General features: G+C 50.7%; 1 protein-coding gene across 1 annotated transcript in view; it reads left to right on the forward strand.

Moving 5' to 3' along the window:
* Positions 1–15,044, forward strand: part of Camta1 (calmodulin binding transcription activator 1) — an 825,029-nt gene that overhangs the window by 579,156 nt on the left and 230,829 nt on the right. The window contains exon 6 of the mRNA XM_028757982.1: positions 9,474–9,545. Within this exon, the coding sequence (XP_028613815.1) occupies positions 9,474–9,545 (72 nt within the window). The remainder of the gene's footprint in view (positions 1–9,473; positions 9,546–15,044) is intronic.

Below are 15,044 nucleotides of genomic sequence, written 5' to 3' on the forward strand. Positions count from 1 at the left end.
CATCGCTGTGACCTTACCAAGGAAGACCTCAACAGCCACATCTACAGAGAGAAATTCTCACCAGCCTTCTTTTGAAGATTTCAGGAAGTTTTTTTGAGCCACCTTTCCCCATCCTTCTGGGTTCCCTATAGCACCCAGTATAGCGATGTTCAATTAGGTGCCTTAAAGACCCGCTTAACATCGTGAAAAGACAGGGCCACCTGATGTCTGTGAGGGGGGAGGCGTCCTTTGGAAGATGTTCATCTGGGAAGATAATCTTTTGGCAGATTTTCCACCCCAGATCAACAACATCCATCCCAAGGCCCCAAAGAAAGTACAATATGCAGGGGCTGTTTCCGGGAGAGACGCTGGGCTTGCTGGGCAGCCTGGCATCTCCTTTAGCTACTGGGGAAGGTCAGGACTGAGAATTCAGTGGCCCTTTGCTCAGTGGTCATTGACCAGTATGGCAGGGAGCAGGCCATGCGGGGAGGTCTTCAAAGTGGAGTGGGATGGGAGCCTTGGCCAGTGATGATCTAATATTCCCGGTCTCTGCTGTCACCCCACCCTGGAGGCCAAGTGACCCATTTACCTCAAACTCATTTTAAAGCAATCCACTATTTAACAAGTCCTGAGCCCCAGCACCTGTGCATGCAGCATGCGAATTAAATTATGTGGTCTAATCTTAAATTAATACAAACCAAATCCTTCAGCGAGGACGGTTCTAGGAGACACCCCAGGGACTTCATCACTTTTTCATGTGACAGAGGCAGGTCTCACAAGAGACCTGATTTCTTGCCCATAGCACCAGTGAGAAGCACACAGGGACAGGACGGCATGCTGCAGGAGAAGACATGAGAGATTCAGGAGTCAGCCAAGGCTCCATCGGTCCCTAAGACGCTAGGTGACAAAGTCATTGAGCCTGTTTAGGCATCGGGTCCCCTCAAAGGTGCCTCTGTGCAGTTAGTTAGAGGGCCATTGGGTCAACCTAAACTTGTTGCATGCAGACTTTTCCCCAAGACACCAAGGATCAGTCTCAGCATTCAGGATACCTGCTTCCTTCCTTCTGGGGGATATCTGCCCCCTAATAAGTCAAATCTTCAATCCACCTTGACCCCACCCTGAGCCTCCGTAACTCTTTACTTGGTAGACATCAGCATTTGACTCTTCCTCAGCCTGTCTGCAGCCATCTATCTCCACAGACTTTGGAAGAACCCCATAGGACCCTCCTGCCCCCCACTGATGTCCCTGGGATTAGGCTCACTGCCCAGAAAGGTCAAGTCCCTTTTTGGTGCTGTCACCCCAAATCGAGAAGCAATGTCTCTTGGGTCATAGCTCAAATCAGGAAGCCCTCACCCTCTGCCAGTAAAGACTGTTCAGAAACAGCAGGAGAGAAAAACCGGGGGAGGGAGGTAAGACACAGACATGGGGGGAGACCCACACTGAGACCTTCAACCCTCAGTCGACTGAGAGCCCTGATCAGTGGAGAAGGAGAGAACCATAGACACCGGAGCATTTGCTTCACACACAATATTATCTGTGGACACACCGGTCCTGGATCTGAATGGGGGCTTCCATGGGGCAGTCTGAAATACAGACTCTACCTGAAAGCTCCCAAACAGAGGATTCAGATAAGAAATCCAGGAAGGACCCTGGCATCCCTGGCTGTCCAGAGTTTGTCTAAGAGCTCACTGCTGTGCATCCAGCCTGGTGTCTTCTGCCTGTCACCTCTCAGGCCCCCTCCTCTTCACTCCTATCTTGGCACAAATGTCCCTTCCTTTCAGGTGGCTTTGCTGTCCTTCAGCCCAGAAGGAGCAACTCTGAGGTCTTGGCATTTGGCCTTGGGCCTTGGTTTAGTGTTCACCATTTATCAAGGTTCACTGAAGCACCTAGGAGATATGAGAAGATGTGGTTCTGGAGAAGCTAACAGTAAAATCTCCCTGAGATCATCTTTCCTTTCCTGTACATCTGAGCCCACGTCTGTTTGACCAGGATGCCCTCCTGCGAGGGGATGGCTGAGTCTCACCTGGATGCTCACCTCCCCAACTCACTTCAACAGGATTAAACTGGTGTCTTCCAGAGGGATTCTCTTTTCCCTCCTGTGGTCTCTTCTCCCTCATCACCTCCACACAGAGGTGCACTTTAAACCCATTTGTCTTGCTCATGTATACATCACATACAAGTGAGAGAATTAAACTAGGCACACCAAGAATCCGAGTAGATGGATTCTCGGTGCCTTTATGGAGACAGTTACCTGCGCCCACCCCACCCCCATCCCAGGAAAGAGGGGAGCCAAGCACAGCTCCCATCCACACCACTGTGGAGATTACTACAGCAGCTACAGCCAGATCTCAGACCCTGGCAGGCAGCCTGGCTGCTGTGATCTCAGCAGGGATGTCCAGAGAGGAGACCCCCTCCCCCTGTGAGAGGATTACAGATGAGATTTGCTGGCACATGCCCTCATCTGAGGACACAGCATGTAGTATCCCTGCTTTAGAGCTGGCTTCAAGGGGTGAACTCTTCTGGGGCAGGTTCAGAAGGTTCTGGAAACCTTCGATGATTGAGTCCTGCTAGTCCTGGGAAAATGATGGACTCAAGCCTTTAGACATTTCAGTTCCCCGAGTCCCTGCTCCTAAAGCCCCAAGTTCTCCATATCTTGGTGCTTGGACTTCTGCTCTAGGGTCTTGGCCTATTAGTGATGTTTCCTATTGCTGGGAGAAAATATCCAACCAAGTCAATAAGGAAGGAAGGGTTGCTCTGCAGTCACAGGTGTGCTCTACCGTGAGGGAATCACAGAGCACCAGTGAGGCTACATCCGCAGGAAGCAGACAGTGGATGCTGGTGATCGGCTGGCTGTCTCCTCTTTGTTCAGTCTTTGATCTCAGCCTGTAGGATGGTGCTGCTCATGTTCAAGGTGGGTCTTCCCACCCAAATTAACCCAGTCTAGAAACTCCCTTACAGATATGCCGAGAGGTTGTCTTCCAGGGTGAATCCGAGTCCCACCTTCACATTCTAGGCTAACCATAATCTTGTATATTGTGACTGAAGATCTGGATCATTCATTTTAGCTCATGTGAAGGACTTGCATGGCCACACGTGGCTACAGGCTGCCGTGTTGAGTAATGTTTCTCTGTGGAGACCCGGATGCTTCAGGATCTGGACAAGTTCTTCTGGCGCTGGTGCAGGAGGCTCCAGAAACCCTTGTTGGTTGAGTCCTGCTGGCCTAGCAAGAATAGACTCTGGTCTTCAAAGGGTTCCACAGGTCCTTGCTTCTGATTCCCTGACTTCTCTAGATAGAGTGCTCTGTGTGCTAAACTGTGGAATAGCACATGGCTAGTCTTCCATGTGTCTACATTTTCCAGGAAAGGAAAGTCAATAGCAAGCTGGTGTTTTGAGGACATGGGGCTCCCTGTCTACTGCCTCCTCTTGAGAGGTAGATCCCAGAAAACAGTGTGAGGGTGTTTCTTCTAGGGAGGCCAAGTATCCAGGGATGCTGTACTCTTCCAAGGGAGAGGGGTCACATGTGCTCAGACTCAGGGTCAGAATAGGAACTAACCACTTAAACTCAAGCCCATGTCCCGCCCCTCGTATCTGTTGGTTAACTGTTCATCCTGTGGTTTCTGTGTGCCTGTGCTGTGGGAGCCCCTTCCTAGTCTTGCTTCAATAGACAGTCATGGAATGAGAACTGAGGGATGACAGCGCGTGCTGTATGTATGTAGGGTACTTTTTCTTGAAAGACCATATAATCCTCGTGTTTCCTTTTCTGATGGGTTGCGGCTTGGCAGGTTCTGGCTCAAGCCTAAGAGCCAACTGTGCATTTTACACTTCGTCAACAGTTTTCTAAAACTGTAAGAAACAGTAACACTTATGACATATGAAAATCACATAAAACTCATATTTCGGTGTCTCAGTAGGACAAGCCATACCCATCCATAGACCTGTCCCCTAAGGCTGCTCTGGCCCCACAGGGAAGAAATGAGCAGAAACACTAGTGGTCTGACTCACAAAGCTAAAAATAGTTTAAAATGCTTACCATCTAGACCTGTCCCTGAAGAGAATGCTCACCAGCCCCCGTGAGAAGCGGAAGAGTGGAATGTGAATCTGAAGTAATGGAGGTGTGCACCATTCTCTCTGGGAAAATCTCTGTGCTTCTTATTGTCCCTACAGACGACACGGACTCCTCTGTCCAGGAACCCTGCTATGTAACTGGGGTAGAGCAGGTTCCTACAGGTTCCTGTGGGTTGCTGCCAGTCACTCAGAGGCTGAGAAGTGGTAAAAGGTGAAAAGAAGGCAGCTGGCTTCAGAGCCACCCCCGGAGAGAGCAGGCCTACACAGAAATGCCCAAAGTTAGCTGGGCACTGTGAGCCGGTGTTATCTCTGAGAGAAAACAGAGGCATCAGCAGAGCTTAGCTTGGGCCAGCAGAAGTGTCTAGGCCCTGCCTGCTTTAGTTTTCTGTACGTCTAAGGCTTGCCCTAGACAGCCTGGTTAGGAAACCTGGGCCTTGAGTGACAGAAGATGGAAGACAAATGGAAGAGCTGTGTGTGTGTGTGTGTGTGTGTGTGTGTGTGTGTGTGTGTCACACGTGCGCCTGTGCCTATTCCTGTGCCTGTTCTTGTGCCTGTGCCTGTGCCTGAGGGATGAATGGAAACAGTGAGACAGGAGGGGGGGGGCGGACAGAAACAGGTGGAAATGCAGAGAGAAAGTTGGAGGAGGGCTCCCCACAGTTTCTTGCCCATCCCACCCTTCTAACCAATAAACCAAGCTCCGCCTTTGGCACATGCAGGCAACTAGCCTGCATGGCCAGTGCACCTGTTGCTCTAGGTGATGCGTTTACTTTGAAGGCAGCTGGTCTTTGTTGTTGGTTCCTCTGTTGCTTCTTCTTTCCTTGTTATTAAAACATAAAAACCGTTGTGTGGCTTATGAGAAAGCCTGAGTGTTAGGGAGAGGCTGCTGGACCTTAACCCCCAATGTGGCTCTTCTGAGGGCTATTTCTGCCGAAGGGTGGCATTCCTGAAGGTTTCTGTCTGTCTGTCTGTCTCTCTTTCCATCTGTCTGTCTGTCTCTCTGTCTCCACCCACCGCACATTTGTTTTATAATTAGTATACCAAGCAACAGGTTTGCTTGGGGTGTGTTTGTACACACTTAGTCTTGATCTATCCCTACCCCTTTGGTCCTCTCCCCAATCTCCAGCCCCTGTCCCTAATTTACTCTTCTGCCCAGAACCTCCCTTCTGTTTCTGTAGCACGTGTCACAGGACACAGCCTACTCTAAAGCCTCTTTAGTCTCCTCTCTTGGGCCTCTTTCCAGTTTCCTGGCTCTGCTCATACTCAGTCTGCTTATACACACACATACACAGTCACATATGTACACACACACACACATATACAGTCACACACTCACAAATAGAGACATAAAAATCCAACAATGGGGTCCGAATATGAGAGAGAGTTGCAGTATTTGTCTTTGAAATCTGGGTTTATGTACACAGAAGTACACAGGGGGGCCACAGTACACACTCTCACTCAACAACATGAGTGTGCACACACTCACACATACACACTCACACATGTACACCCCACACACATACACAGTCACACACACTCACACCCATTCACATACATGCTCTCACATATACACCCACACACATATACACATTCACACATGTACACCCACACACACATACACAGTCACACACATACTTGTACACATACAATCACGCACAGTCACACACAAACATATACTCAGGTATGTTCATCCCAGACACACACAGTCACACACACATACACTCTCACACATGTACACACACACAGTCAAACACACACATACATACTCATACATATACACCCACATACACACATACATAGTCACACACACATATAATCACAGACATACAATCATACACACACACACACACACACACTCACGAGGGCAGACCTGGAGAGAGAGCTCCTTTCAACCATATCCCTGCCCGTAATTGGAAAGTTCCACCTGGGCAGTCTGGGGATACCCCGCAGTCTGGTCAGATCAGGCTGGGAGTTTGTGCAGCACAAATCACTACAGGCAAAGTCGATTGTGAAGGGGTAGACTGATATACCGCCTTGTGAAATGTTGCACAATTAATCCCCAATCAGCTTAGCGATGACAGCGTCACTCAGCCTGGAGATCCACGACTGGGATCCACGACATGACTGGGAAAGTCAGGTGAGCTCAGGTCACAGCGAGTGAGGGAGCCAAGGTGCGGAAGGGGTGTGGTCAGGGTGAGAAGGGAGCACACAGTAGGGCAGCAGGGCTTGTGCATACCTACTGCGTCCTCCCATCAAGGACCCTGAGTATTCAACCTACCTCTCATCCTGAACACTGTTTCCACCACACTGGGGGCACACCTCTGCGTCCCACACTCCTCCCTAAGTGGGGGTGCCTATGGGTTCCTCTGCATTGACAAGGAGAAAGCTAGAATCAACCATCCAGGCAATGAGCACCCAGGGGCTGACATCCTAAAGTGAGGATCCAAGATACACGTGTGACCATCACAGACCTTAACTTCCCACTGCTTCTAGATCAGAGCCATGGGCTCTGCTTGCCATCACCTGTGGGGATCGGACCATAGTAGTCAGCTTGTCTTCATGACTCCCCAAGCACTGTCCCACCTCATCCTCAACCCTGGGTTCTCCAGCTGCTGATTTCTGTCTTACCCATCTCTTACCTCAGCTAGCCCAATTCATTCTTCTGGTGTACCGACCCCCTCTGGTGAGAGCCTGTGGCATGTTTACACAGATGCTGGGCTCAGAGACTGACATAAGCCTCCCATTGTTACCCTAGCTCTCTTCCCTCAAGACCACACTGAGGGAAACCATAGGATGGTAACCATTTTCCAGCCTGGAGTGATAGCAGCCTCTGAGCGGGTGAGTGGTGGGATAACCAAGTCGGGTCTCCTGCCCCACCCAGCATCCATGTTGCTGTCAACCCCTCCTGAGTGATTCTGATGCTAGGAGCACGTGACTATGCACATATTCCCACTTCCAGAGTGCGTTTTGAAGTCCTTGTCTTACTGACTGAGTACCAGAAATGAAAAAGAGATATTTCCTCATTTATCTCCCCATCATTGAGCATGCCAGACTTAAGGTGCCCTAAGTCCTGGGTAGGAAAGGAGCTGCTCAACTTGACCCAGAAGGCTTATTAAAATTCCTGTCTCAAAGGCCCTGGTTAGAAAGATAAACAGTAAGATAGTCACAGGGGTAACGCACGGGCAGGCAGAGGCCATGCTCTGGGTCACCTGGCTTCTCCTGAACAACACCCATATTGTCAGAGTGCAGCCATGGCTCTCTCCCCCCTCACACATTCCTAACTTCACACCTCTCTGCTGATGAGACAGGAGACGTGTGATCATGGCAGTCGTTAGAGGAACAGAGGAACATCTACAAATGGTCTTGTGGTTCTGAGTGAGGTCTGGGGGCTACTCCAGTTTAAATGCATGAAGCCTAGTAGGCACCCATCTATTTTTCTTTTGAACTTCATTTTGCTTATGCAGTGATTCTGGGCACTTCTGGGCAGACGAGTTGTCGGCTGACGTGTCTGGAGAAAGTACCCCTGCTCGCTTCTCTTCCACGTTCACACACTGGGTAGATCAGGTGTTTGGCAAATTTGCAGCCTAAATGTGGGATTCCCGAAGGCCAAGATCTATGAATGGGAAGCACAGGAAAGATATACAATGCCAGAAACCGCCCTTGTTCATTTCAAGTCTGGAGGGAAGTAAACAGTGAAAAGACACAGACAGGCGTCTTTTATTTCAAAGGGATGGGGACACTTCTCTCAACTATCAGTGTCTTCCTCCCCTTGGCTCATGAGATGAGCCAAACAAAGAAACTGCCTGTGAGAAACAAGGATGCCATGAAGGAAAGAGAGCACAGAAAGTCACGGCCGGCTGCTCTGCCCGTCGCAAACTGAACACTTGTAGGAAAAAAAAGTCCAAACAAGAATCAACCTGGCAAGAAATGAAAGGAAAAAAAATCCCAATCACAAAAACAAAACATAGCATCTTGCAAACCAGGAAAGTCAGGGAAGAATATTGCCTTCTTAATAATAAATACATTTCATGGGCAAGAACTGCGAGGGAATCGTTTAAATTAATTTCCGCTTTGTTTGTTTGGTTTGTACAGGGCTTAAATCCCAGCTGACAGCGATCTGTGAAAGTTCTAACATATTGGAAATCTGATTTTCTTGCAGCCTGAATCCCAGAGTCCAAAATGATTTCTCTTTCAACCCCGCTAATCAGACAGGCAGGGCTCAGATGGACTCTGAGTCAAGCCAAATTGCACTTGGTCTTTCTGGGGGGCATAAAAACGTCTGACAGAAGTGCCAAGAGGCGGCTGCCTGCCGTTCCTCTCTGCTATGGGGAGATGGGAACAGTCTCTCGCTGTCCCAGGCAGCTCTACCAACTCCTTCTCTCTCCATTCCGCCCTTTCTGAGCTGTACCTTGATGAGCCAAGGGAACTCTTAGGATGGAAAAGGGGAGGTTTGTCCAACTTGGAATTAGAAGTCCAAAGCAAAGTCTTTGGCACAGGCTCTGGGGTGGATCCCACCACCAACCACCCAAGACAGCGCTTGACAAATCAGCGAGCTGTGGCTGGCTGTCTTTCTCTCCCTAGCTGACAGATCACCTCAGGTCCTTTCTCATCTCACCAGCAGGCTCAACCCTTGAGAGCCAAGCTCTGTATGCGGATCAGCTGCTCCTACACAGAAACAAAGGCTGCAGTGCAGCCCACCCACCAGTCAACTCCACCTGGGTGGCCCAAGTGATAGAACCCTGAGGACTGACCTTCCTTCCAGATCAGCCCCCAACCTGGGCGCCCCTCCCCCCTGCACTCTCCAACCAAATCTATATGCAGCAAATACAAGCAGCAAGCAAAAAAAAAACACAGGAGCAAACCAACCAACCCTTGCTCAAAAGCAAAAGTGGGATACAGAGGAGGTGGTACCCACACACACCTCTGTAGACATACCCTGCTGTTCCCCAGCCTTGTTCCCAATACCACTGGACTTATATCAACAGGAGATGGCTATCTTGGGGCAGTATGGTGTGTGTGTGTGTGTGTGTGTGTGTGTGTGTGTATGCATGTGTGCATGCATGTGTGATTGTGTGTGTTTTGTCTTATTCCCCATAGTAACCCTCAGTCCTCCCCATAAACCCAAGGATCTCAGCCTAGGCTGTAGCGATAAGCATGGGGACTTCAGCCCCTGAATGCTGCCTGGCAGTTCTGAGTTCTCTGGTACCTCTAATCCTCCACAGGGTACAGTGCCAGATGCCTGCACACCCCCACACTGGCATGCCCTACAATCCATCTTAGATCCTATCCCTGGAGTCCACCCTGTTGCCTCAGTCTCCCCAGGCCTGCCAGCGATGGCGTGGCCCCTCTTGCTCCTCTCTGTTGCACCCCCTGTCTTCCTCCCTTCCTTCCCTCTTTCCAACTGAATTCTCGTTTTTCCTCTCTCTCCCTAGTGCTTGTACGGCTGCTATGTCCATTCCTCCATCATACCTACTTTCCACCGGAGGTGCTACTGGCTCCTTCAGGTAGGTGGCTGGGATTGGATTCTTCTTGCGTCGCTCGCTGGTGCTTGGGAAGGGTCCATGGAGGGTGCCGAGGGGGCATGGGGCTCCTGTGCGTGACAGCGGGTTTGGGTTGAGAGCCCTGGTGCGATTTCCTAGTTTTCTGTGGTATCTCCCAAGGCTGGTTTGGTGACAGGTCTGGTTGTGAGGGTCCAAGAAGGAGGACGAGAGCTGGTGGCCGGGGTACACCTTGCTCATCCATGGGGATGAAGAGTAGATGCTTCAAGGTGCCAAGGTTCCTGAGAAGGCTGGGTGTCCCATCCCTCACTGTAAAATCCCTGTTGGATACAATCCATGTATTCATTTGCTTTCTTGGGTAGTCAGAAGATACATGTGGCAAATAGGCTTCCAGGGCTGTTTTCGATACCGTGGGATTGACGGGGTGTCCGCTGGGAAGGAGTGGGTCTTGACTCCTTGGGAAGGAGCTCTGTGGTTGATTTATGATGCCTGACTTAAAGAATGTGGTGTGGGAGCATCTGCCATGCTTGTGGAGAGTGGTCTGTGACCATGGTGCTAGCCAGACAGCCTCCGTCTGTGATTATGGACAAACAGCTATGTCTGCGGTGCAGCCAGGCAGCCTCTGTCCGTGGTGCTGGCCAGGTAGCCTCTGTCCGTGGTGCTGGCCAGGAAGTCTCAGTCTGTGGTTATGAACAAACAGCTATGTCTGTGGTGCCGGCCGGCCAGCCTCTGTCCATGGTGCTGGCCAGGCAGCCTCTGTCCGTGGTGCTGGCCAGGCAGCCTCTGTCCGTGGTGCTGGCCAGGAAGTCTTTGTGGTTATATGTCTGTGGTGTGACTAGGCAGCCTCCGTCTGTGGTTATGGACAGCTATGTCTGTGGTACAGGCAAGCAGCCTCTATCCATGGTTCTGGGCAGGAAGCGCCTGTCCGTGGTGCTGGCCAGGGAGCCTCTGTTTGTGATTATGAACAGCTATGTTTGTAGTATGACTAGGTAGCCACTGTCTGTGGTTATGGACAACACCTATGTCTGTGGTTGTGGATAGACAGCTATGTCTGTGGTGTAGCCAAACAGCCTCTGTTCCATGGTGCTAGCATGGTGGAGCTTTACAGAGGCTGCCTAGAAGGCGCTCAGGATAGGATGCCACTGTGAGGGATGAAGGGCTGAGGATCTATCCGATGAGGCTGGACCTGGCTCTCTTTCCAAGGTATCTGCTATACAAATTCTCTTTGTAGGACCCAGGCCAGTGGACCTGTCTCCATTACAAATAACTTTGCCTTACTACCTCTGTCGAGGAACTGCTGCCTGAGGGCCTTGTGACTGTGGCCCCACTGTCTGCACTCGATTCTGTTCAAACTGACAAGCACATGAGGGTTGTTGTCCCAGGGACCTGAGGGGCCCTATTGGGATGAAACTGACAGAAAGGAACCTCAAAAAGCACCAGGTACAGAGAGGCCACTGCTTCCAGGGAAGATGGTCTAGAAAGTATCCACAGGGCTTAGAGCTGTCTGCACAGAGAGGTCATGGCTCAGCTTTTAAGGGCCCTGCCACTCTGGTCTCCCATATGTAGCCACCAATCCTTCTGTTCTCCCTCAGTTCCCTGAAATAATTGCCTGTGGCTTAGCACATTCCTTAGTGAGCGATCAATCAGGATATTGCTCATCTACAAAGTTGACACTTCCCTCATACCAGGCTTCACTGCCAACTTCCTGTCTCTGTCTCCTTTGGAGGCTGATGCAGGAGTGTCTGTCTTCTTAATTTCTCAGAGCTGCATGATTTGGGGGGGGGTGTTTTGCATGGTCATGAGTGATACTTTTGTTAGTAGGCATTGCCCTGGAGATACTAAGCCATCAAGTGGGCGTTTTTCTCACTGGCTGAGTGGCAGTGGAGAGTGAAGTCTCTGCTCTGAGGACAGTGCTCTGGGCTGGCTGCAACATGATTCCGGTTCCCTGGCTCGGATGCTGGGTTTCAGGGACTTCACTTATTCCAAGCATCCTGCAGCCTTTGGAAATTTCTTCCCAGATCTCCAGCTTCCTGTCTCTGGCTGTGGCTCTTCTCCTTTTGGTGTCTGTGCCCCTTGTTAGGATGTATCTCTGTCATGCCTTCTGTGACACACCAGGATGGGACTCCTAACACATCAGCTCCCTACGTCCCTACTTCCTGCTGGCAGTCTTAATACCTCTTATCCTCAAGGGTGGCCTCCTCCTCCACGCCTACCCCACGCCTGCCTCCACTGCCTCCTCTCAGTCCGTCACGCTCTTGTGGCTTTTTAACTCCATTAAACTTCCTCCGCTGGAAGCAGACACCTTTGGGCAGCATGAGTGCTGAGCTCTCTTCTCCACAGCTGCATGCTGATGCCTTCCAGATGCCCCTAAAGCAAGAGGGAAAGCCCTGTCCTCTGCACGCTCTCCCTCCCTGCCTCTGTGTCCTGGCCTCTGGCTGCTGAAGACATGCCTGGGGTGATTCGTGTGCTTGTGTCTCACTTGTCACAATCTAGCTGACAGGAAGCTGGATTCCTCCCTCTGCCCACCAAAGGCCAGTGTGGCAGAACTGACTTGGCTGCTCTGGTGCATCTTTATTTGCCATCCCATGCCAGGGAGAATTGTCATCCCCACCCCTCACCTCTGGGTCCTCAAACACCAAGTACCTCTGGGTTGGTGGGCATTAAGGTATCAGAGCTGTGCCCCCACGGGACCTGAGAAAGGAAGCTGCTGAACAGGATGGTGTTCAGGCCTGAGGAGGTGCTGAGGAGGAGGCCTGGGTTAGCCAGGAGCATACAGCCCGCCATCTGCTGAGCAAAGTAGCTGGAATAAGACAGCCTACTAGAGAGAGTGGGACTTTAGAGGTGATGCAGTCAGGGGAGGGCACATCTGGGTAAAGGAACGTCCTCAAGGGATACCCCCACCTCTGGCTGCCACAGTGTCAGCTCGGTAGCCAGCTCTTGCACAGACTGTGGCTCAATTCCATCCTCTGGCATCTTCCAGTTGGGGCGGGGGAGCACCTCAGAACTCCCGCTGCAGGGACCTCTGCTCTGCCCACAAAGAAACCCACTGAGGTCTCATCACCCTCAGTGGTAGTTCCCCAACAGAGGAACTTGCTGCTTCTGTCTTCCTCTGTGCCAAGCACAGAGCCTTGACCAAGACAGGGCAAGAGTCAACACATTCTAAAGGTCACGGTTTAACTAAACAAATACTCTCAAGGGGCAGCCGTGTGCAAGCCCAAAGGCCAGTGGCTCGGAGCATGGAGTCAGCGCCAAGACCCAGAAGGTGAAACCGAGTGGTGTGGAGTTCGAACTTTTGAGTCACCTGGCTTTCTTTGGGGAGGGAGTCCTGCTGTGGTCAAGGCTTTGTGCTTGTCACTGAGGGAGACAGGTGGGAGCTGTTTCTTTCCAGCCATTTGTGTGTATCATAACCCCTCCCCCCCAGTCACTGCTAGTGAAGTCTCTCCTACAGTCTAATTCAGGACACAAGTGATAACACTACAATGTAAGGCACTGAAACCTAGCTCGCTCACAGGCCCATGATGTCCTTACCATGACTGATAGGTGCTGTGCCGCTTGAGACTGGGCATCTCAGAGATGCATCAGGGTGGGGCCACTCGTGCCCAAGACAGTATCTCAAGCTGCAAGCCTCTATGGATCCAGAGTGGTCTGTATGTCTCCATCTCCCTCAAGCTGGTCAGATGCTGTGGAGAATGAAGGCTACCTCTGCAGGTCCCATCCACACTGCCTTTGTTCACACATACTCCTCTCTGTGTTACAGCCTGCAGGGCCTCGGCTTCAGTGACCACTGAGGTCCACAGAGACCAGGGCCAGGTCTAGAGTCCCACACGAGCCAGATATGAGGTACAGCAGTGGTCTTCTGGCCTCTGCTCCACTACCTGATGTGGCTTGGACTGTAGCTTCCAGGACTCTCGCTAGGGCCAGAGACAATGCCAAAGGATGAAGCAGTAAGACAGAAAGTCTCTCCCCACCAGGGGCTCGAGGCCTCAGGTCTCCCTGAGCCATCCCTTTGAGTACAGCTCTCCCTGAGAATAAGCTCCATTTCTGGCCGTGATTCCCAGCAGACTGCTGGCTTCTTTGCAAACCATTTCTGCTTCTAATGAGTGTTTTTCTCTTTACTATTGTTCTCTAAAATGCTTAATGAATGTTTTCTGCACACAAGGCAGGGGGGTGTGCCTCCACATGGCTGCTTGACTGCTCACTCCAGCCGTGGGGCAGAGGCCGTGGGAATCCTTCCTGGCTCAGCACAGCCCTGCAATACACAAAGACCTGTGGGAAGAAAGACCCTGGGGATCAGGGAAGAACATGCCACAGGGTGTGGGGCTCCCAGTTCACTAAAGAATAGCTGGCATTTCAAATCCAAGGTCTAAGGCCTGAACCTGGGAAGAGCACTGCGTCCCGAGTCCACGGAGCTGGATTCCAGTAGTACATGGTTGACTCTAAGAACTAGCATCTGTGCCCACTGCCTCCTGACCAGACAGCCAACCTTCATTATGTACTCCTTGTCACTAGGGATTGGTACTTCAGACACTCAGCCACCAGGGGGAAGAATGAAGCAAGGTCCCCTAGGGTCAGCCTCTCCACCTTCCTTCCCACCACCAGGCTCTGCTAACCCTAGAAAAGCCGAGTACAGGGGAGTGATGGGGTATTGCAAGTCAAAATGTCCGGGATAACCATCTTATAAGGAAGAAATGTTTACTTCGGATCGGTTTCAGAGGTCTCCAATCCCTAGTCTCTAGGTCCTTTTCCTAGACATGGGTGTGTCATGTGTGCATATGACATAATCACAGCACATATATATATATATATATATGTATGTATGTATGTATATATTATGCATACCATATATACACACCATATATATATATCATAAATATGTACACTATGTATACAATATATATACCACATATACCATATATACGGGTATACATATTTGTATGTATATGTGTGTATATATGTATATATGTATGTACATATATACATATATACATCATATACATATATATATATATATATGTTCAGTAACCTCCATGGGCTTCTTCGTCATAAGTTTCTGTCACCTAATCATAGTGCCACAGACTGGGAACCATAACTTTAGGATGAGGCCTCTGGGGCCACTGCAGATTCTGATCATGGGGGCTGGTTTATACAGTGCATTCTGGGGTAACATAGCAATGGGCCAGGTGATCTAAGAAGGCTTCCTGGAAGAGGAGGTGAGTCCAGAGTTGAAAGATGGGGTAAACATGGTGGGAAGGATAGCCTTGATGCCCTTTTGACGTGAGGCAGGTGTGGGCACGCGCCCAGTGGTCAGTGGGGCTGAGGAATGTTTTCTGTCAGAGTCAAGCAGAAGGTACCGTGACTGCCTAAAGTTCCCAGATCCACACACCTGGCCCAGGCCCATCTGGGAAGAGGCCTGAGGAAGGACCAGGTTGGGATGCCAGCTCAAGCCAGATTTGAGAGGGAATAGAAGGGAGAGGCCTGGGATTCACTCTCTGCTTCACACTCAAC

The sequence above is a fragment of the Grammomys surdaster genome, unplaced genomic scaffold, assembly GCF_004785775.1.
Source record: "Grammomys surdaster isolate TR1022 unplaced genomic scaffold, NIH_TR_1.0 126185, whole genome shotgun sequence".
Lineage (NCBI taxonomy): Eukaryota > Metazoa > Chordata > Mammalia > Rodentia > Muridae > Grammomys > Grammomys surdaster.